Source organism: Protomyctophum parallelum (assembly GCF_964188405.1).
Source record: "Protomyctophum parallelum genome assembly, chromosome: 4".
Lineage (NCBI taxonomy): Eukaryota > Metazoa > Chordata > Actinopteri > Myctophiformes > Myctophidae > Protomyctophum > Protomyctophum parallelum.
This window is the reverse complement of record NC_139700.1, coordinates 32,988,600-33,011,695: the sequence shown is the minus strand read 5'-3', so window position 1 is coordinate 33,011,695 and position 23,096 is coordinate 32,988,600. Positions and strand designations below refer to the sequence as shown.

Genomic DNA, 23,096 nt, shown 5'->3' with positions numbered 1-23,096 from the left:
AAGTCATAGTCAGAAAAGGAAAAACCCAGCCCAGTAAAGGAAAAACCCCACCCAGTAGGGGAGCGGTTGGGGGAGGGGAAGCCTCGCCCTGCGCATCCCCTCCCATATGTCTGTCAGAAGACATTGAGGGTTGATTTCACCCAACACCCCCAAGCACAAACGCTAGGCCTCAAGTGGTTAAGGTATCAGCTACTTATTAATTAAGGACAGTAAGCCTTGTCAAGCCTGTTTCTGTAGCGTGAGGCAGTTTAAGTACATCCCCTGGACATGACGCCAGTATGGCACAGGGATAATCCAACACTTGAGGCTGATTGGCAAGCAGGTAGGCATTGGGTCCCATTTTTATAATCTTTGGCTTGAACCTCGACCTCCCGATCTCAGGCCTGACACTCCAGCCACAAGGCCACTGAGCTGGTAAAATATACCTTGTAAAATGTTGTCTTAGATCTGCATCTGACCCATCCAAACTACAGCAGCCACTGTGTGACAATGCCAGTACCGTGATCAGAGGCAGCAGCAGGAGTACTGTACCCACCACTACCCAGCATGTACATGTCTTTAGAAGTGGAAGGAAATGGAGTACAGGGATCAAACACACAAGGACCTGAGGACAACATGGAAACTCAGCACAGAAAGGCCACCTGCCAAGGTTATAATAGTGGTTATAATTGCGAATGTAGTGATTGCGAATTTAGTGAGCGATTACTATGTAACCTAGGCAGAACTGTCTGTCTGTCCGTCTGTGTGTCACGCTGTGACACCACCCGCCCGCCACCAGAGGGCGCAGCTGTATCACGCACGCATGCACGCACGCATGCACGCACACACACACACACACACACACACACACACACACACACACACACACACACACACACACACATTTATAAAAAAAGACAATTGCAATTTGCAATTGTTATTGCAATTTAAGAGCTGCGTTCGCTTCCCGTGTTTGCATGTCTTACTTGTAGCAAAAATAAACGAAAATCAAGTGGTCTAATAATCCGTTGCTTCTTAATGTCAGTTCCGGGGACCACCAGGAGTCCAAATGGGTAAATCTGAGACTGCAAATGGACCCTGATGGGTTAGTTAGTGGGGCGTATTGTAATTAGATGAGGACTAAAACCAAACACTTTATCCATTCCTCAGTTGGGACGTTGCCTAACCTTCATTTTAAGTTTAAAGTTGGGGCGGAGGGGACATTTTGAGGGACTCATGGACTCAAGTGGGTCAATTTGTTTACACACCCCAGAGTTGAATAATTAAATACTGATGATTTTACAGTTTAAATTGGGGCCCCAGAGAGAGAGAAAGAGAGAGTCTGTGCCATGGTTTCATGTTTTAGTATAATGCGCATCGCCGCAAACATTCCAACATAATTCCCCGCTTCTCTCTATACTGTCATAGATGATTAGGTCGAGACCTGGCATGGACGGGCAGATAACACCGAACACGCCGCCTGGGTGGATCACGCTGGCCGCTTTCTATCTGTGTGCTTTTTGTATACATCATTTTCATGACTGACCGAGGTTGCAGTCCAGGATGATGTAAGCCTGTGTTCATTCTGCGTTTGGACACTGCAGCCTTTGTTCTCTGCCCTTTGGTGCTGCATAGAGCTGAGCAGGGCTTGTTATGTGACCTCTACCATTGTAGCGCCCATGTGAATTTGAAGCTTTGTTTTGCAGCTACAGAGGAATTGAAAAGAGAGTCCAGGGAAAGGGGAGACGTGTCGGAATATTTCATGTTTCCATTTCAAACTTTCATTGACGCAAAAGTCTCAATGGAAGTTGTTGTTCCCCACCCCCTGTCCCTCCCCTTCCTGTGTCCTTTTTTTCCTTCTTTTTAGACCTGGTAAAAGTTTAACCACTTTGAACCTGGCACCCTTATTTTGGACATGTCATTATAGTAGTCAATCTGTTTTTAATCACTAAAGCTCAAAACTTTAAACACGTCACATTGTGAGCTTATAGATCGGGTATTTCCGCTATTCATCAAATGGCGCAAAGTATAATACATTAGGGCTTAAGTGGTTTAAGTCAAACAGGCAATATGCCAGGAGTCCTTACGTGCTTCAGTCTAAACTCTTAAATGTTTCAGGCATCTGAGGGAGTCAGGGAGACCTGCAATGTGCAATGTGAAACAGACAGCCTTTGATGTGAATGTTGCTTTAGTGTTGTATGTCTGAACAGAATGAGATCAAAATGAGACACATTTATTTTTCTTTTCTTTTTTCTTTTTTTTCACTGTATAGCTTTAACTGAGTATGAGCTTTATTTGTAGAGGAAGCCTTTGAGGTTAGACTTAATCAGCGTTTTCACTGTCTCCAACAATAATGTAAAACCACAGGTGTGCTGCTTACCACAGGATGCTTCGCTCTGTTTCCTGACCTATTTGAGTTGCGTCACTGGCATGGTACAGCCGCTGGTGGAAGTTATTCGAGTGCAGATTTAAAGATTTATATTGTTGCTGTCTGGCAGAAACCTTGTATCTCCATATTCAACGTGTGTGTGTGTGTGTGTGTGTGTGTGTGTGTGTGTGTGTGTGTGTGTTTATATAAATGAATGCCCTACTTGGTTATACTACAGTGTCACAGTGAAAGTGAAACAAGTCAGTTTGTGGGTGTAATAAATATACTGTATACTATACTGTACACAATATGAGACAATTACTACAGTAATATAGCTAAACAGTTACCTTACCACTCTAATTTATCAATTCAAATAATTATTAAAGAAATGTATTATGGCGCTTTTTCTTGTCAAACTACTTTGGACCGAAATACTTTTAACTTCCCTTTATCCTCTTTTCAGGACGGGTCTACAGCTTGGATGTTCACAGAAGCCGAGCAGAACAACATGAATCCAACGCCTATTTCATCTGCATAATTTTTTACCAACCGACATACAGTTCACTGCTAACCCCCCTGCCAGGACCAGATTGCCATCGCTGACCAACATACTGTAACATCAACCAATCCCTGAAAGGAGAGCCTCATTACCCCAGCCAGCCACCCAATTAGGAACCAGATGGCGCTTCTGGCCAATCAACTCATGGATGCTAGGATTCTGAGCAGTATGAATGGGAGAGTTGAGCTCCCCCAGTTTCTGAGGGTCCCCAACCAGGGGATCGTCCCCCAGATGAACCCGGGCCAGGAAGACAACCGTAAGAATAGGAAGTACCCCTGTCCCTTGTGTGGGAAGCGTTTCCGCTTCAACAGCATCCTGTCTCTTCACATGCGCACACACACAGGCGAGAAGCCGTTCAAGTGCCCCTACTGTGACCACAGGGCCGCACAGAAGGGCAATCTCAAAATCCACCTCCGCACCCATAAACAAGGCATTCTGGGGAAAGGCCGCGGGCGGATCAGAGAGGAAAACCGGTTGCTTCACGAGCTGGAGGAGAGAGCGATCCTACGGGATCGGCGGCAGATGAGAGGCGGACAGGGCGGCCAACTGCGGACGCCGCACGTGGCCCAGCTTCAGCAGTTGCCACCGACCGTCCCGGCACATCCCCAGATGTCCCTCACATCTCCAGGCTCTGCGGTGAGCCCGTCGCATGCATCCACGCCCCCTAAGCTCAACGCCCGCGAGGAACCAATTCAGCTCGCTGGATTCCGCTGCTCGTTCTGCAAGGGCAAATTTAGGAAGCAACAGGAGCTGGAGCGCCACATCCGGATCCTACACAAACCCTACAAATGCACGCTGTGCCAGTTTGCCGCCTCGCAGGAGGAGGAGCTCATCGGCCACGTTGAGACGGCCCACATCACCGCGGACGCCGCTGTGGGGCCGAAGGTGGCCGCCGCTGGGGGTGCGGACAAGGGGAAGCCCGTGGGCGAGTTCCCGTGCGAGGTGTGCGGTCAGACCTTCAGCCAGGCCTGGTTCCTGAAGGGTCACATGCGGAAGCACAAAGACTCCTTCGAGCACTGCTGCCAGATCTGCGGCCGCCGCTTCAAGGAGCCCTGGTTCCTCAAGAACCACATGAAAGTGCACCTCAACAAGCTGGCCGCCAAGAACAAACCCCCCGACGAGCGCAACGCGACTGTCGGCAGGAGTAACGTCCCGCAGGACCCGCAGACCAGCCTTTACTCCCAGTACATCTCCAGCATACATAGCAGGTTCATGTCAGCTGAGCGAGCTGGCCAGCAAGAATATCACCAGCTCCTGGCCACAGCAGGCATCGAGGTGAAGGTTCGGGAGATGTTAGGGAGGATGATGGTGTCTGGACAAGGCGTGTTGGCCGAAGGAGACAGTCCCTCCCTGCTGGCTCTCAATCACCTTTTCCCCACAATGAGCTCCAACAGGCTGGAATACCTGCAGACTGCCATGGCTGACAGAGATGCACTCAATGGCAGTGGCTTCCCCAGCTGGCCCATCATGGCTGTGGAGCCACAACTGCTCGCTCCTAAAGAGATCCAACAGCCGCGTTCGTACTTGTCCGAGAGACGCCGTTCCGTAGATGAAAGGAAAGCGTGCCTCGGCGAAGGGGACGCCGAGGCCATCAGCAGGGCCACGACCCCCGGGTGCCTGACGCACCACGAGCAGTCAGAGATTGTCTCCGAGACAGGCCCCACACATTCCGGCATCACCCAGGACAGCTACCCACAAACCATTTCTCCGCCTACAGGTAACTGAGTCATCACTGTCGATTGAAAGAAAACATTGATGCACTAGAAAGAGAGCGACCAAGGCAGCTGTATTTCTTTTTAAATAAAAAGCCTTTTACTTGTACGGCTAATGCAATAGCAATTTCTAAATTAATAACAGCTTTCTTCAGGGCGACAAAAAACGTCACGCTGATGAAGGCGGCATAGGTGCGTTTTCCTTGCTTTGCTGAACAAATGAAAGCATTTAATTTTTTTTCCTACAAGACTGTCTTGGTTACTGTTCTTCTTGTGCATCAACTTTATCACTTTTATATCAAAGGACACCGTATTCGATTTTACTCTGCCAAAAAGACGCGCTCCTCACTCTGTCTGAAAGAAAACGTTTTTTAATTCTCATGATGGTTTTTGCAGATAATTTAGACAGAGAATCTATGCAATTTTAGACTAAACCACGAGACAGTTATTTATACTATATGGCACACTGTGCTGCCAACAAACAAGCCAAAACTCTCAAGAATCTATTATTAATGTACTCGCCTCACTGTCCCTGAGCTGCCTATTGTAGTGTACAACTAGAGACAACGTTGGCGTGGTATCAGAGATCCACTTAGCATAGGTGGCTGCAAAGCACAGGGTCAGCAGCACTCTGCGAGGAAACCACCGCAAATATTGCTGTCATCTCCAAGGACTTTTGTCTTTCCCTTTTTAAGTGTAAAAACGGCCGTGTTGAACGGTAGGATAATTAGTATCCTCTATTTTATATCCTCCACCTCCCCACCCCTCGCCTACGGGGGCACAAGATGTTAATGCACGCCATCTGGTGTTTTTAATGATTTGATCTATACCACCCAGTGATTTTTATGATTTGATCTACCACCTGGTACTTTTATTGATAGTCTTCTGTTCCACCTGGTGATTCAGATGATCTGGCTCGGCGGGCAAATGCCTTCCTTGTCATGGCGTCCTGCTAACATGCTCTCACCAGTCTAAATTGCTGCCATAATAGTGTTTTATGTGTGTGTACACACACACGCACACACACACACACACACACACACACACGCACGGCACGCACGCACGCATACACGAGCACAACAGTTTTTATAATTTTTTTGTCAGTGAAAAAAGGTAGCCGACAATTTTCTTTTTCATAGCCTTAGTCGAGGAAATCAACACTGTTGGAGAGCTGATGTCACATATCTGAGTGTCACATGCTTGCGTGGGACTCGATCCAGCATCCTCGTAAATGATGGCCGCATCGCACGGATAAATGGATCGTGTCTAATCTCGTTACATCTTTTGTGTCCACATTGTGCACACATACTGATATATACATATTTACATGTAAATGCTGGCATTTTATGGACATTTTATGAATCCCTGTCTGGCTTGTTCTTTATGAAACAAGCTTTGTTGTTGTTGGGTTTTTTTTCTTTTAAGCCTCCCCACTATTTTCCAAACTGGTTCAACATACTGTATCGTTTCTCACCAAACGTTTATGAAAGCTGGCAAGCTTAGTGAGTTCTGGGATGGCACGTTCAGGATGAGACTCTAATTTCAGTCAATATTAAGCATGGAAACTAATTCATTGTAAAGGTCAGGCGTCATTGCTTTAGTCAATGATGGATCCGGCAGGCTCTCTCCCTCTCCTCGCTGTTCTTAGTCCTGTGTAATGGTAGACTCACTCTGGGGGCTTAGCACCGCATTGTTTAGCTCTGACAATATATCCCAGAGACCTCTGCAGCTGCTCCCTGCGCTCACAATGACAGATTAATTAACACAATCACACGCGGCTGGCCTCGACTCAACACACAGGTCTGCCGCGAGACAGATAGGTAAATCCTACACATATGGAGAACACGCACCACTTGATGAGGGTTTAATAACAGGGATAGGGTCTTTTTTTTCATTCTTTTGTCGGGGTGGAAGGAGGGTTTTTGTACAGTAACTGATCACGTCTGTCTGTGTGGATGGCTGGCCTTAGAGAGACAGAGTATTTTCTAATTCAGGGGAGTAGAGAGCCTGAGCTGCCAGATGTTCAGCTTGAGGAACATTGATTAGTCCAGAATTAGCGGTTGCATTATTCATATTCAGACCGGGGTGGTCGTGAAATTATTGACGTCTTCAATATGGATACAAATATAGTGCAGTCTTACTTGTGGCTGTCAAAATTAAGAGACAAACCACGCTTGGTACATCCAGATATAGCACTGGATTTAGATTTAAATATGAACGTCAAGCCAAGCTGAAACACAAATCATCGTTTGGTTTCGATGGATACACTGTAGATGTAGACTGCATCTGCATGTGTAAAAAAACATGCTGCTTGCAAAAAACTAATCCAAACAGATTTGGCGATGCACTTTGACTTGTAATTATAATCTTATGCATAATCTTATGAATAATGATTCTTTTAAAAATGATAAACTAACGATGGGAGCATGCCTGAAGGCTTCTGACCTATATTAGACCAGTTGGAAGAATACAAACATGCCTAACGCCACATAAAATGCTCTGACAGTTATTAATTAGATCCATTCAGCACTCTTAACCCCGGGGTCAATGAGCAGACACCATGTAATGATGTTGTCCCCACTTGTCTTTTGTCCCTCATGCCCTTCTTTCATGCTAGTTCCACTGTATACGCACCAAGCATTAAGATAGCCCAGAATGATAAGCAAACTGTAAAATGGTGAATGGGAATGTTGAGCAGGATTAAGTAGCTAATGCACGTCTGTGTGTCCGGAGACTGTTGGGTGGATTTACTGACAACCACGTAATTCATCCATGTGTAACTCGGGTGTACAAATGCAACCAAATGGACCTGTTAGGGTCCATTTGCCTGCATTTGTACACTCCCAGAGAGACTTAACATATTCTTTAGTATTCAGTGGTCCAAACGTAAAGAAATGGACAACCCTACCACCGAAAATAAAATACAGCATTAGAGAGGTGTTTCTGTTTATTCCCCAGGCGATTGACTCAGCTCTTGACAGAAATACTAACTCTACAAACAATATATATCTTCTTCAAACTCTTATTGTTGTATTACGGGGCTGTAATTTGTTCGCTGACGTTGGTATTGTTTGTAACAGATCTACAATATATTTTGAATTTTGATTTATGATGGGGTGATACGTTTATCAAACTCTTAAAAAAAGTATGGGAGTACTAGCCTAATTTACATGACGGAAACAGTCAGAGATTCAACCTTTAGCTCACTGGTCCTCAAAGCAGGGTCCGTGAACCAACAGGAATCCTAAACGCTGTTTCACACCTTAATTTATACTTCATGTACAAGCTCACAAGGCTGCAACCATGCACCGCTTTGATTGGCTATTTTCTTGAAAGATTTTGAATAATTTTGCATATCTTTAACAACACAAACCTGGGCTTGGCAACTCTTCACTAAATATTTTCAGATGGGGGTCGGCAGGGCCAAATACGTGGGGGTCCTTGACAAGAACGTGTTTTAGACCCACTGCTTTATCTACATTCTATCCTGCTTTATCACATTAACTTACAGGGCTTTTAACTTACTGGGTCTTATATTGGTCTAAAGCAACTGTCTAAACTGATTACCTGTTGGATCCCTCCACTGCCTCTCACTTCTGTCTTTTAATCCTCTTTTTAATTATTATTGCAGATATGAGGCTCAAATTAAGCTCAAAATGCTTGTTTTCCTAGCATGCAGATAAAAAGATTTATCCAGGGAGTTCCGAACACCTGCCTTGAAATATTGTTCCACCGTCTCCTGAATGCCATTTGGCTTAATTGACTTGGAAACGTCCCAAATGCGTCATTGACTATGTGGTCTAATTAATATTAATAATATATGCTATTATAAACATCAAAGAACATCTGGTGTCCCTGTTTTTCTCACCAAGTCTTGTGCACAGCGAAATCCAGAGTATCAATTTAAGCTTGGAGAGTATAGAAATGGACCCGTGTGGGTACATTTTGGCTCTCTCTCTTGGTTAAATTGATACTCTGGATTTTGCTGTGTGTGTATGACTCCCTCCTGCTCAGTCTGTTTCATCTGTAAGCAGACCAGTCTCCATATAGCAGAGTTTAGTATTTCAGGTGCTTGAATGTACATACAGTTGAGAGAGATGAGGCTACGGCTGTGCAATGTATTGATATGATCCTTATCGTGATATGAGACTTTATCGTCTGGGATTTTGGATATTGTAATATTGCGATATGACATAGGCCTAGTGTAAGTGTTGTTTTTTTCCTGGTTTGAATAGCATCACGATACATTGTGATGCTATTTTTTATATATTTTTGAAAGATTATTACAAAATGTTATTTTTTGTCGTCATCCTCACAATATTGATATCGAGGTATTTTATTTCATTTTGTCCATATTGCCCAGACCTAGATGAGGCTTCCACTGTACACAATCTGTCTACAATGTAACTGCCGAAAGGCCTATTTTAGTTTACAGTAGCCTATGAGAGTCTGCGATCGCACTGAAGCGTGATGCACGGCTGTAAATCATGAAGCCTATTTCCATATGAAATGAACCAGCCGCATGGCTTCTTTTTTTTTTACCACAGCCACCAGCTCACTGGAGGTATTATACTTATTTCATTATTTACCATATCCAGTATATGCACGGATAGCTCATATGCATCACTTCATTAGAAGCTTGTGTGTTTAGGTGAGAGAGGCTGGGTTTGTAATGATGCAGTAATTGGAGTTTGGGGTTGATAAATCTAAGCTCTAAAATTACTCTCCTCACATAATGCGAGCTGCGGCACTGTAAGTAAATCTTAAACTGATTAAGTTAGCATGAACCAGGCAATCACAAAGATGGCAGCCGTCCAAAAGACGAGAAAGGGAGTGTCGGGGGGGGGGGGGGGGGGCTGTCTTCAGTCTTTGTTTTGCGTGTTGTTTTTATTTTTTTAATTTTTTTAAGCGCTCACGAAGAGGAGGGTAAATGGGTTTAGGGAAGTCTGCCGTTGAAAGATGAGGTCAGATTTGTGTGTTTGGTACGTTGGGAGCTGGCCGGTAATGTCATCGTAATCCAAGCCACAGAATAATTGAGATATAGAGTGTTGTCTGAAAGACTTCCATTAAGCTGTTTGGATGTTTCTGTTTGTTACTGGAGACAGGGGTGTGGCATTCTGGAAGGCCGTTTCCCGCTCTTATACACGCACGCACGTGCGCGCAAATTGTCAACGCACAGGCAAACACGCATTGAGCCACGCAGCCAAAACGTAGCCAGCATGCACGCACGCACGCACACACATACACACACACACACACACACACACACACACACTGTCACACACACTGTGACACACAATAGTACGTACCATGGCATGCGCATGCATGCACATGCACACAAACGGACTTGTGGTTCACACAGCTATAAAATATACCAAAATACACACGCGCGCACGCAAACACTGTCACACACACACACACACACACACACACACACACACACACACACACACACTGTGACACACACACGCATGCGCCCATGCACAAACAACTGCATTTAGTTTAAGGACATCTATTGAACACGATGGCATTTCAGCTATGCTTTTATTGGCCAAAGCTCTACTTAATTAATCTCTGCGTTCTATTTTGTGGTTTGGCTATTGGAATATCGGAACGAAGGCCTTTACTGCCCTTCAGCCCATTACATCGCAAATAGTTTATGCATTAAAGTTGTAGTGACTTCAAGACAAGGAACTATAGATCACTGGGTTTAGATTTACCTCTGAGAATCGCCTCGGGTCGGGTTCCGAGGTGTATGAAATTGATATTTCTCTGGCAGAGATGAATCGCCGTTGTAAGTCAGATATTAGTCCATTAAAGAAGAACAATACGGCATCAATATGCATAGAATTAAATTAATGGTGGTGGCTTTATCTGCCCATCCCAGACGCATCCCTAAAAGACACAGTATAATGTATGACCTGACCTTCAAATGCCAGGAGAGTGTTGGGCAATAAACTGCCAATATTTGTGGCTTAATGGCGTCAGATGACTTTTACTGTAATTGGAATGGCAGAGAAACAGCTGGGCTGTTTAAAGACAGTGTGAGGCTGAGGCCTCCGACAATCATTAACTCAAAATGGTGGCAGGGAGTGTGTTTAACCCTGACGTTACATGTTGATGTTGAGCGTGCTTAACTCTTAACATGCATGCTGAAGTTGTATGCGTTTAACTCTTACCTTACATGAGATGTAGTCAAATTATTCTTCATGTTTTGCGCTGCAAGGAAAGGACCCCTAGTTTGATAAGCATTAGGCCAAGAACCCCCATTCCCCTTTTTTTTTCTTTTTCTGAAAACCTCAAATTACACTATAAAATACTCAGTTTTAATTTAACTCTTGAGAGTGTACAAAGGTACAAAATGAGTTACAGAGACCCGTACAGGTCCATTTGGTCGCCTGGCCTGACATTGAGAAAAACTGATGTTTTGTAAGTAGCCTTGCCGAGCCATGAGGCCCATAGGGCAGGAGCCTAACTCTTGTTTCTGTAGCATGAGGCAGCTTGATGTACAAGTACACCCCCTGGACATGACACTAGTATATAACAGGGACTTACCCCTGGCCCCAATCCAACCCATTGATGCTGAGTGCCAAGCAGGGAGGACTCAGTCTTTGGTATGACCCGGCCAGGGATTGAACCCCAACCTTCCAGTCTCAGGGCGGACACTCTAACCACAAGGCCACTGAGCTGGTACTTTCAACCATGGCGTCCCTATTTTAGTATTTTGGGCATAATCATTATATCCTTTCCTATAGGTTATACAATTGCCTTTTGGGTGGACGGTGGGCGTCACAAACGTAGCATGCCCATATATGGATGCATGGAGACCTGAAAATGTAGATGTGAGGGGCGCATTGAGGCCTGAACATCACCTATTTTTTTATTAAATTTTTATCCCACGATTTTGCAACCCATTTTTTCACCAGTGTGAATTATCTAATGTAATCCTGGGCGCTACACTTCCTCTGCCAACCTGGGGGGGCAGCGGACTGACTTCATGCTTCCTTCTATGCATGAGTAGTCCAACCTGCTTTTTTCACCTGACAGGGGGGAGTTTCCCCGGCCGGACGTAGCGCATGGAAGGAACACGTTGTTCCTATCCCCTCCATCAGGCAGTCTCTAAACAGGCAGTTTAGAGACCAGGATTACTGCATGTTTTTGTTGAGGGTACCTAGCCTGAACATCACCTCTGCACGTCTGTACGTCCTTCCGTCTGTAGTTCACGCGTCTCGAGAACCTTCTGTCGCAAACTTGGCGCGCTTGTTGTCGGCGATCAGGGGGACAAAAAATAACAGAAGCTGGAGAATGCGCTGCATATCGGCTGTTTTGGCTATTGGTCATACACCAACGTACTGTACATACACTATAGGGCTTAGGTCTGGTTCAGTGTCCACTGTCAACAGTCACAGAAAGCTTTTTTCTGGGACAGACAGTAGGCTGACAGGAAATGGGAAAGCATTGTTTAAGCTGCTAGCGATTAAGTACAGACAGCACCCCTCTTCCTAGCACTGCGCATTGTCCTCTTTTTTGGGGAGCTGAAGATATAATTCAACTTTTGAATAGTTCTATGCACAGAGAAGAGAGACATACACATCATGATCACACACCCACAATCATTGAGCAGAAGCGTCTCACTCAGTGCATGTGTAGCACTCTGGACATGATCTCCAAAATGCTCCGTAGCTCAAAAAAGCTCAAAAACCCAATCAAACCGGGAAAAACTGTGGTTCTCACAAATTGCAGATATAATCTTGTACATCTGCTATTTTTGTGAACTTTTTTTTTTTTAACTCACAAATCGTCTCTTCTGGGGGTCCCTGGCACAAAACATTTCCAGATGAGAGTTCCACAGCCAAATATATATGATTTTGAGTGTCCTTGGCAAGAAAAAGTTTGAGAACTACTGATTTAGAAGGCATTTGTAGAATCGGCCTCAGGTCTTAAAGGGTTAAGCCCCATTCCATAACCTGTTATTGTAACCAGTCTGTACAGTAGAGTATTAATCCCTATTCTTCCATTAGGACATTTGGAGTGGACCCTGCTAGGATACGCTACAGGTTGACAAGAGGTATTGCATGAAATTCAAAGGGAAATATCTCATGATGATCTTCCTAAATGCGTTTTCCTTTAACACTAACAATTTTGGTGCTAATTCGGGAGAACCTGGGTTTGAATGCCGGGTGGGATGTGAAAGTTACGGATTGCGGATTGCATATTTGAACTGAATGAAATTACGCCAAACACCTGTAATTCTAAGTATCATACTGTGTATAGGAGGATGAAATCTGAACATTTAAATGAACATCATGCATGGTCTGAAAAAGAAACAAAAAAGAAAAACGAAACAAAGCAAAACCCCTTTATTACTTTGCATGGTAATTCATTTTGCACTCTTTGAATTATATATGCCGGTTATTTCCTGGTATGCAGCATAAATAAACTCAAGTGCGCGGCGTAAGTTATTCAAAAAGTATGCACCACATGTTACAGTTGGTTATTTTTGACTGGGAAACCCCGTTACTGGTTTTGATGGAATGAGGTTCCTGTCTGCGACATCTGCCAACCCGCTCGTTGCTTTGCGGTGTGACTGGGTAATTATTGGAGGAAGAATCTTGTTTGGTGTTAACATCTTTGAGTGTATTTATTGCACATGGAGGAGTCGTATCCATACTGTGATATGATGGATCACTGGAGCTGAAAGCTGATTACAAGCTTGATTTACTGTGGGCGCAGGGCTTAAATCATTCAACTCAGCCTTGTATGGGATTGCAACATTTTTCATGTTTGCAGAACGGTGTGTTACTGCACTGTGTATGCGCTTCCCAGGAAGAAGATAAATAAAATAAAAATCTGTATGCTTGATATGCACATGCATGCTTAGTATAAAAATGTGAGTTTGGATCTGTTATGCTTTTGTTGTGAGTCTCTGTATCAGGTGAGAAGAACCTCCCTATACTGTACCTGATTCTGAATGTGTTTCTTAGTCACTTAGGACCACCTCCCATTCCTCCCATAATGGCACCATTTCTTTCTACTCACTCTCTGTCACAGAGGAGGGCTACAGTGCCCGCTGGTGAGAGAGACAGAAATGGTGCCATCTTATAATGAGCATTAGGACCAATTATATGAAAATATGGTTCAAAATAGGTGAAGTGCTCCTTTAAAACCTTTATTTTATACTTCATATCATGCAGTGAAAATAAGAGATCTACAAGCTTACGAGTCACATTGCAATGTGGTGTGAGCTTGTAGATCTGCTATTTTCAACAAAAAATAATTTGGGCAAGGTTTTAGTCTGATAAGTGACTTCCATTATAAAATTAAAGTATATGAATATTTCAAAGTATAAAACATATGTGAAATTAAATTAAATTAAATTAGTGGAGGTAGTTGGTACTGTGGCCTACTGGCAGTGTACACAAGACATTTGGCACGGATCAGTCCAGTGGTTTGCAAGATTAGCTCCTAGTCCCCCAGACACACATACCAGAGGTTGAAGGTGTAAACATTTAGAATTGTGCCCAAAATAGAGACACCAGGTTGAAGCATCAAAATATGATTTTGATCCATTTGTGTTGTATGTGACTGTGTGTGTGACAGGTGACCAGGTCTACCGCTGCACCCTGCCCAGTGACTACACCAGCACACAGCCAACGTCCCTGGGTTTCCATATGGACCGCTACCACTTCACTCACTGGAAAAGCGCCAGGGATCTTTCATCACCACTGCAGCCTCCGGCGAGCACCAGCCCCGGGCCCAGCCCTAATCACACACTCAGACCCGGATCCAGGGAGAACTGGAGCCCGGACGCGGGTCTCTACCTGGCCGCGGAGAGCCATGGTGACGACGCCCTTCATGCCAACACACAACCTGATCTCGGCAACCAGGTCGTGAACGGCTCTCTGAAAGGCCAGACGGGGAAATGTGAGTACGAGCCGTTGGATCTGTCCGTCCGTCCAGAATCCGTCATGTCCCACGCGGACAGGTGTCCTGGCGTGCTGGTACCTGTGGCGGCCAGTCTCTATGGTAACGGAAACTCCTCGTTTGCCACAACTCCCAGGCTGCGAAATTACTCACATGAGCCTGGCGTGAAACCGGCGCAACAGTGTGATCTGCTGGCACGAGGAGCCGGAGAGGACTGCTTAATCCAGACTCACAAGAACTATGCAGATCAAAACGGAATGGGTGGATTTGAGGACGTTGATTTTGACCCGGAGGATCAAGATGAAGAAGATGAAGAGGTCATGAGCAATTGGATGATGATGAAGAACAACACCGTGGAGCCAAAACCACAGGTTCCCACTGACTTCCAGGGGTCCAACGAGGCCCTCTCACCTCCCCGCGAGAAGCTGCCTAAGTGGGGCAGAGATGTCACCGAGTCTCCCATCTCCTCTCTGGAAAAAGTCACGCCAGGCCAAGGTCATCCACTGCAGCATCACAGGAGCCTGCTGTCCGTCCTGAGGTCCTCTGGGGGCCTCAGCGACATGTTGTTTTCCGCCAACAGTCACACTGCCACTCTGAACGCGGACGGGGCCCTGGACAAAGAAGCCACTTCAGGTTAGTGTTGTTAACTTATGTATATTTAAAGTTCAGCTTTTTGTGTCTCATAACCATTGTCCCATAGTGCTCAATGCAACCTTTGTATTTGAAAGAGTATGCTTCCATCTACTGGACAAATGCAGGTACTCCACTGACTTCAACTTTCAACCTAGGTGTCCCTATACTATAATATTGGGCATGTCATAGGTGGAAATTTGCGCAAATGTGCATCAAGGGGGGTGGGAAGGTAAAAATGCAAACTTCTTTTAATTTTACTAAAAGTTTTCAAAAATCACACCTGTGTGAAGTGGGGGCGCTCTTATCATCGTACATCATCATACATCATCTAATTTCCGGCCAATCAGAATTTGTGTCTCTGCTGAACCCCAGCATTCGTATTCTGGGAAAACCTTTGCAGATCTCCAGATAGCGGATATCCAAACACGCCATCTGACTATGATATGGTCCTTGGTTACCTGAGGAACATTATTAGATTCCTTTAGTGTAGTTTTCTCGCCAAATACCTGATTCTCAATGCATTCTTAAAGGGTTGTGGTTGGTTGGTGTTGGTGTACAGCATTAACAACCATCAGGCAAGCATTAGAGCCATCTATCTTGTTACATGAGAGGGGGGGTTCCAGGGGTGGTCCCCAGCAACAAAAGATCTATAGCTCTGCATTATGATCCCCATACAAATCTTGTATGTTGTAGGCCTGTAGGGAGTCCCTGGCACAAAATAATTTCAGATGGGGGTCCGCGGCCAATAACATTGGGGGTCCTTGATATGAAAAAGTTGGAGAACCACTGATCTTGTCATGGTCACAGCCTCAGCCCCTACCTGTTTGTCCATGATTTGCCTCAGCTCGTCCCATGTCCTGCTCCTAATCACATCTCCCCCTGAGTGATGTCACCTTAGAGTGCGGACTGCCCCGCACCCAGCTATTCATTTAAATGGAAGTTTCTCACTGGTGTTTGAAGCACCCGGAATAATGCTCTATTTACGCATTGTGGTGCCCAAATGCTGAAGTGCTAACCTCCATGAACGGGCCTGAATTGTTTCATGAACGTGAATGAGTGTCATATTTATGAATTTAAACAAGAGCTGAAGGAGGCGCAGGTGGTGTGACCAGTACACTTTAAATGTGCTGTAAGTGAAAAGTTTTGGTCAAAAGAAAGTGTATTGTCAAAAAGTTAAAGCTCCATATTCTTACTGTAATCTCCTCATCTCTCCCAAGGTATGTTAGGAGCCAAACTGCCCCGGAATTCTTTTTGGAGTCAATGATGACCAGCTCATAAACAAACACTTTTTCTGAATGACTGAGACCTTTGTAAAATTCCGTTATCGCTTCTGGAAAATAAAATAAGACATATAGCACTTGTTTTTTGATGTGTACATTGTGTAATTTTATAGAGGTATCTAAAGAGCACAAAGCCAAGTATTGCGAGACTGTGCACCGTTGTCTGGAAACCAAATCCCGCGATACCTCAAAGACAGAAACGATACCTGCCGCTGTTTAGATCCTCAATACATTCTACTGAGCACATCGAAGAGAAAGTGATCAGAAATCAAACTGTGATATGTCTTCTTTTATATTCCTGAACCGATTATATGACAAAGGTCTCAATCATTCATGAATAGTACTTGTTCATGAGCTGGTCCAGCCGGCTCCAATCTCTGCCATGTATTTCATCAAACTTCAGATGCAACGTTTGCCAGTGCCATCCATGAAAGCGTCATGGCGCATCCCCGGTGTCCAGACCGACCTTTTCTTCAGAAAAAGCTTCCTTGATCCCTCCAGCTCTTTACAGAAACTAAGATTTCAGGTGTGTTTCCTCCAGTCCGGAGAAAGTAATAATAATAATTTATCGGATAACATTTCATAGTGTTCATAGCGAAATATACAATACAAGCTCACATAACCAATCTACAAGATCACAACGTTATGGGCTTGTAGATCTCAACTGCTACATTTCCGCCGAACGTTCACTCCCCCCAGACTAGGAACGATAGGGTTCACGCGGTTAAGAGATGATATAATCTCTCATCTCCTGTGATGGGTCACAAATCAAACCAAACCCGATGGAGAGGCTTATAGCTCAACGCTCCAGTGTGATGTGCTGCTCACGGATAGTGCAGATTTAATAATGCCGTCTCTCAAGAGAGCGAATCTAACAGCTGGGGCCTTTGATATGCATGTGTTACGAGTGCAACGCGATACACCTTCCCTCTGATCCCCCCCCCCGCCCCACTCTCTCTCTTATTCAGAAACTCGATATGCTCATGTGAAAGACAGGGAAGAGCCTGTCAGCTCCATTAGGGATTAACATCTGTTCCTCTATCTTTATGATTCTAACAGCAAAATGTAGTTTTCCATTTGAACGTATCCTACAGATGGTTATTATAATAGCCCCCCCACCCGCCCCCAAACTACTGTCATGGTCATCATACTGTTCATACAATGTTCCAAGTCTTCTGTCTGTTGCACATGCTGTAATGGGTAGGGCTAGTGTTATGAACAAAATCCAATATCACAATATGTTTTTATAAATGATCTCCATATCAATATTAAAAGAATAGCCTTGCAAAAAAATGTTTTATTTGTTTTAAGCATTAAAAAAAATGCAGAAAAAGAGGTGATCCCGATCATAATTATGAAGCTCACAATCCATCGTGATGCAAAGCGTTGTGAGCTTGGAGATCGTCTATTTTAGCTACTGTAAGTGATTCAAAGCAGTTATGCCATCCTATATCCAAAAATCCCAGATGATTTCTAGTCTCGTATCACAATATATATATATATTTTTTTTTAAGATATTTTTTTGCGGCTTACGCCTTTTATTGATTTTTTAAGGGACAGATAGTAGGCTGACAGGAAACGGGAGAGAGATGGGGGGATGACATGCGGTAAAGGCCGTGTCGGGTTCGGGAGTCGAACCCGCGGCACACCGCGACTGGATCACCAGTCCGGTGCCCAGACCGTTACGCTACGGCCTGGGCCACAATATTGATATAATAGTGATATACTGTATTGCCCCAGAGGCCATTTGAATGAAAAATACATAGGATTCACATAAGCAGCCATAGTTTTGATGGGGCACAAGCGTTATATAATTTGCCTTTACCCACTTAATTTATAGGTATACTACCAGTAAGATGCCCTGAGGGCGAGGTCGCGCTGAAACTACAGGTCTGGGAATGCCCATATGGACTTTTCTTTGACGTTTTTGGGCCGGGTAGCTATAAAAACCAAAACCAGTGGGTCAAACTGAGCAACCAATATGTCAATTTGAAGCTATGATTCCCTGCTTTCATATGACATGAAAAAACGAAAATTCCAAAAAATCCAATGGCAGTCCTTCAGTCAAATTTGGACACAATTATATGGCGGCGTGACGGACGGACTGACTGATAATGGATTGACTGACTGACATGCTTTGTAGGTTTGCAAAAAATGTAATCATGTGGGAATGGCGTTACTCCAATGTGGATCTGGAACTCCATGCGCCTGTGACATCAATCATGTCTATGACATGTTTATGATGTACATCATGACTCCATATGTGTCATTTCTGGCGGCATTTCTTCCCAACCCGCAAATGACGTGAGAGCAAAATGGCCGTTGTTTGTAAGGTTTCAAATTGACTTCCATTATTAAATGTAAAATATTTTACTATTATGTGAAATAAATGTGTGGAGGTACTTCTATATGGTGTACTGGCATAAGATAAGATTTTGACACCCATCCCTAATTTACCCGGTGTATTTCATTCACTCATCCATTCATGTAGAGAACATTTTAGTTGCTAGGATGCTAGGAGTTCATGTGACTAAAATATTAACTAGGGGTGCACGATTATGAAATTATGACCGATATCCCATGTGTCTAAATTCCCCAGTGGAGCTGGGGAATTTCTGTCTGCAGAGCTCAAGCCCCCAGAAGGGCTTGCCAACAGTGAAGCGCTCGGCCCTACTGGTCAGAGCTGGAACTGCAGGCAGGCTGTGCATTTAGCACGAGGAAACCCCGTGCAGCTGGGGTTTAACATTGAGCACTTCCGTGTGTCCAAATCGGGGGGAAGAAATTCGGAAGTAGAACGTTCTTCCGGGTGCTTCAAAACACCACTGAGTAACTTCCACTGAAATGAATAGCAGGGGGCGGGGCAGTCCGCCCTCTATCCTTTATAACCCTATGGTAGAGCCTCAAGAGCTATCGATAAGGTGAAAATTTATTTCTATTAAGTATTTTAATGGCCTGAATTGTTGTATTTATGTTATTATAATAATGCTTGATTTACTTTATTATAATAATGCTTGAGTTAATTGTGACAATTGCGTTGTGACAATTATGAGTTTACATGAGTGTACAGCTTTAACCTTTCTCCAGGGTTTGTCACATCAACCTCTCTTAACTGCTTTTATAAAACTATATAGCTTCAATGTATCTAACCAGTGGTTAACATGAGCATCTCCAGTGAAGAACAGAGACTGAACATGTATTTGTAAATTCATTATTGCTAAATCAAATTTACGAAATCTTTAAATTTCATTATTCTGTGTGTGTGTGTGTGTGTGTGCGTGTGTGTGAGTGTGTGCGCGTGTGTGTGTGTGCGTGCGTGTGTGTGCCTGCGTGCGCGTGTATGCCTTCTCAGCTTGTAAACTTGTCTTGACTTCAAGCTCTGCCATTAGAAAGACTCCTTTCCCCGGTGGACTCACTCTGAGCCCCCCACCACACGTATAAAATGCACTTTTTGGCCAGAAAAGGATTTTCTTTTCACCAGAAGAAAAATACTTCTAGTTACTCCACTGCGCCCTCTACCGATAATATTGCCAAGAGAAAATCCCATAGACAAGATTCTTCCTTCAGGTGAAAAAATTAAAACAATAATCCTTTTCTATAGCCAAAAAGTGCATTTTATACGTGTGGGGGGGGGGGGCTCAAAGTCCGTCCACTGGGGAAAGTAGTCTTTCTAATGACCAAAACCGTCTTTGTATTGGTGAGTAGCGAAAACGATCCTTTTATTTTAGCAGAAGTCGAGAGGCTGTGGTGCATTTCATGCGAGAGCAATACATTGAAGTCCCATAGCTCAAATGCAATGGCAGTAACAGCATTAGGGCTATGGACCAGAGCTAGGGTCTTCCTCTTTTTGTTTAAGCTTAAAGCTTAAAAAGAAAAAGTCACTTACAGTAATCATGTCTTGCATGATGCTCATTTGTTCGTGGGATGGTTCGGTGTGATGCGCCGAGGTAGCACACAGTCAGTACAGTACACAGACGTACTGTGTACTGTACTTAAGTACACTTTTTGTGGTGTTTTTTTTTATTTCAACACAGCAATGCATGATGTTAAAAAGAAATTGCACTTTGCAATTTGTACTTTTGAATGCTACTGCTATGAATTTTTCCTTGAGTGTACACTTTGTCCACCGCTGCACGTCGTCAAAGACACGCGTGACACCGCGAACATCCGTCAGTCATTCGTGACCCAAACGCAGAGACAGCTAATTGACATTGGGCGTCCACAGAGTCTCGTCCTCTACGCGCAGGCGAGGCAGGTGGTCCGGCATCGTTCTCATCCCACCAGCCTGTCCTGCTGACCAGGTGGCTTTGTCAAGGGCCCTGCCTCCTCCTGTCAACCACCCCCCCCCCCCCCCATCCCGTCCCGTCCATACTGTATGGCACGTCGAGTGGCACAGTGACATATTGCCGGCCACCGTGGACATGGAGTGATGTGTTTGTGATGACAGTTCAGGTCGACTCCAGTGTGCCAGCAGTGGTAATTGGCCAGATGGTGACCCCCGGTTGAACCTGTCTGCATGCTCATTAGTGCATGGAGCTGTTCCCCTTGTTGTTTAACTACAGCGACCCACACTCTTTTACATGCACTGCTCAGCACCGGCCACCAGATGGCGACAGATACCACTAAAACTTTGCTCTCTTTAGTTTGCGGTCTTTATCCACTTATTATTATACCCTATGTTTTCATGCAGGGGAATATCTATTTTCAAAAAACATAAAAACAACACCCATGTCAAAATAAGTAAAACCCACTCGCACACACACACACACACACACACACACACACACACACTCACGCTTGGCACACACACACACACACACACACACACACACACACACACACACACAGACACACACACACACACACACACACACACACACACACACACACACACACACTCACGCTTGGCACACACACACAAACGTTTTTTTTTTCACACTGCTTGTTATCTCACATACTGTATATCTTTTCAACACAACTTGGGAGGAAGGTGGGCGGCTTTGATCAGAGGTGGCATAGTTTTTGTCTAACTTTACCAGGCAGCCAGGCAACCAGCTATCATGAATAGACCTGGCTGTCCCCGCCTCCACATATGGGAGACATCAGATCAGGGCTCTGAGAGACACACCAACACAAAGTGAAAATGAGACGATCAATAAAGAAGGGATTAAGAATGAAAGAAAGATAGAGACAGAGAGGGCAGATTGAGTGTGTATGTGTGGGAGTCAGAGAGAGAGAGAGAGAGAGAGAGAGAGAGAGCAGATTGAGTGTGTATGTGTGGGAGAGAGAGAGAGAGAGAGAGAGAGAGAGAGAGGGAGAGAAAGGGAGGGAGAGAGAGAAGAAAAGGGCTGATCTGAAAGGGGTGAGTCATTAACTCATTGTCTGACCGCTGGGTACCCTCCGCGGCGCGCATGACAGTGAGAGGCCGAAAGAGCGAGAAGTGAGAGGAACGGGGTGAGAGAGAGAGAGAGAGAGAGAGAGAGAGATCACCATAGATGGAGATAGATGGAGAGACAGCGAGGTGAAAGAGTGTCCGTCCCTGTGAGCAGATGTCGTTTGAGGGCAGCGAGAGGGCAGCGCGGCCTGCCTTTTGTGGCCCCGGCGTCTCCCCATTGAGATAATGAAGGGTGGAGCATCCAGGGGATGGATGTGCACTCATCACTCACTGTCTGAGCGCCATCAGAGCTCAGCGCCGTGTCATCCGTCACCATTCAGCTCTGCCCCCCCACACACCCCCCTCCCCCGCCCCACCCGGCCCCGCCACTGTCATCATGGTCATTATCTCAGACCGTGACCCCCACCAACGCGCATGGCCGCCGCAGGACGCGCACGCGCGCCACACAATGTCAGAGGGTGGAAAGAAACAAGAGTATTGTTTACTCGCCTATTCTGTACAGTAAGTGCAATGTTTGAGGTGTTAATTTACATGAGTGTTCCCATTGTTTTCTTACTTGATATTTCTACTCCACCTCAGAGACAAATAGGCCTATTGTATGTTGTACTACTGCTTGTAGATTGTCTTTTTGTTTTTAAAAGTAGCTAATTTCTTTTTTGGTACTCTGTCTCTATATATATTGATGCCAATACTAAAAAGAAATAGTTTTCTTCCACCTTCTGCTCAGAGATGACACATCTCACAAGTTTTGTGTGTGCGAAATGTGGTTCACTTCCTCTCTCTCTCTCTCTCTCTCTCTCTCTCTCTCTCTCTCTCTCTCTCTCTCTCTCTCTCTCTCTTCATTTCTCACTTTGTCAGACGCACACACTAGATGTGAGCTCAGACGTGCACACGTGTTTCTGTACGCGCGCGCCACTAAGAACCAGAGATGCTCACATTACATGACTCCCCCTCCTCCTCCCCTCCCACCCTCTCGTTTCCTGCTAAACGTGTGTGTACATCTGTGCAAGTACGTGTGGTTGTGTGTGTGTACTTTTATTTCTCTACTTGTGCGGGCTAAATGTCCCCACAAGTATAGTAGAATTTGATAAATAGAATTTCTTCCTGGTTGTTTTATGGTTAAAAAATAAGATCTTTTGAGCTAGATTTACAGTACAATCAGGAAAAGACTCAGGTTAGAATTAGGATTAGGTATTTAGAGGTTATTTTTAAGGGTTGCGATTATTCCTGATTTAAAAAAAAAAGTGTA

General features: G+C 44.7%; 1 protein-coding gene across 1 annotated transcript in view; it reads left to right on the top strand.

Moving 5' to 3' along the window:
• The window catches only part of LOC310857154 (uncharacterized protein), a gene marked incomplete at both ends in the record, with an annotated part of 34,950 nt that overhangs the window by 5,039 nt on the left and 6,815 nt on the right, over window positions 1–23,096 (top strand). The window contains 2 exons of the mRNA XM_083762765.1: window positions 2,985–4,623; window positions 14,219–15,175. Of these exons, the coding sequence (XP_083618891.1) occupies window positions 2,985–4,623; window positions 14,219–15,175 (2,596 nt within the window). The remainder of the gene's footprint in view (window positions 1–2,984; window positions 4,624–14,218; window positions 15,176–23,096) is intronic.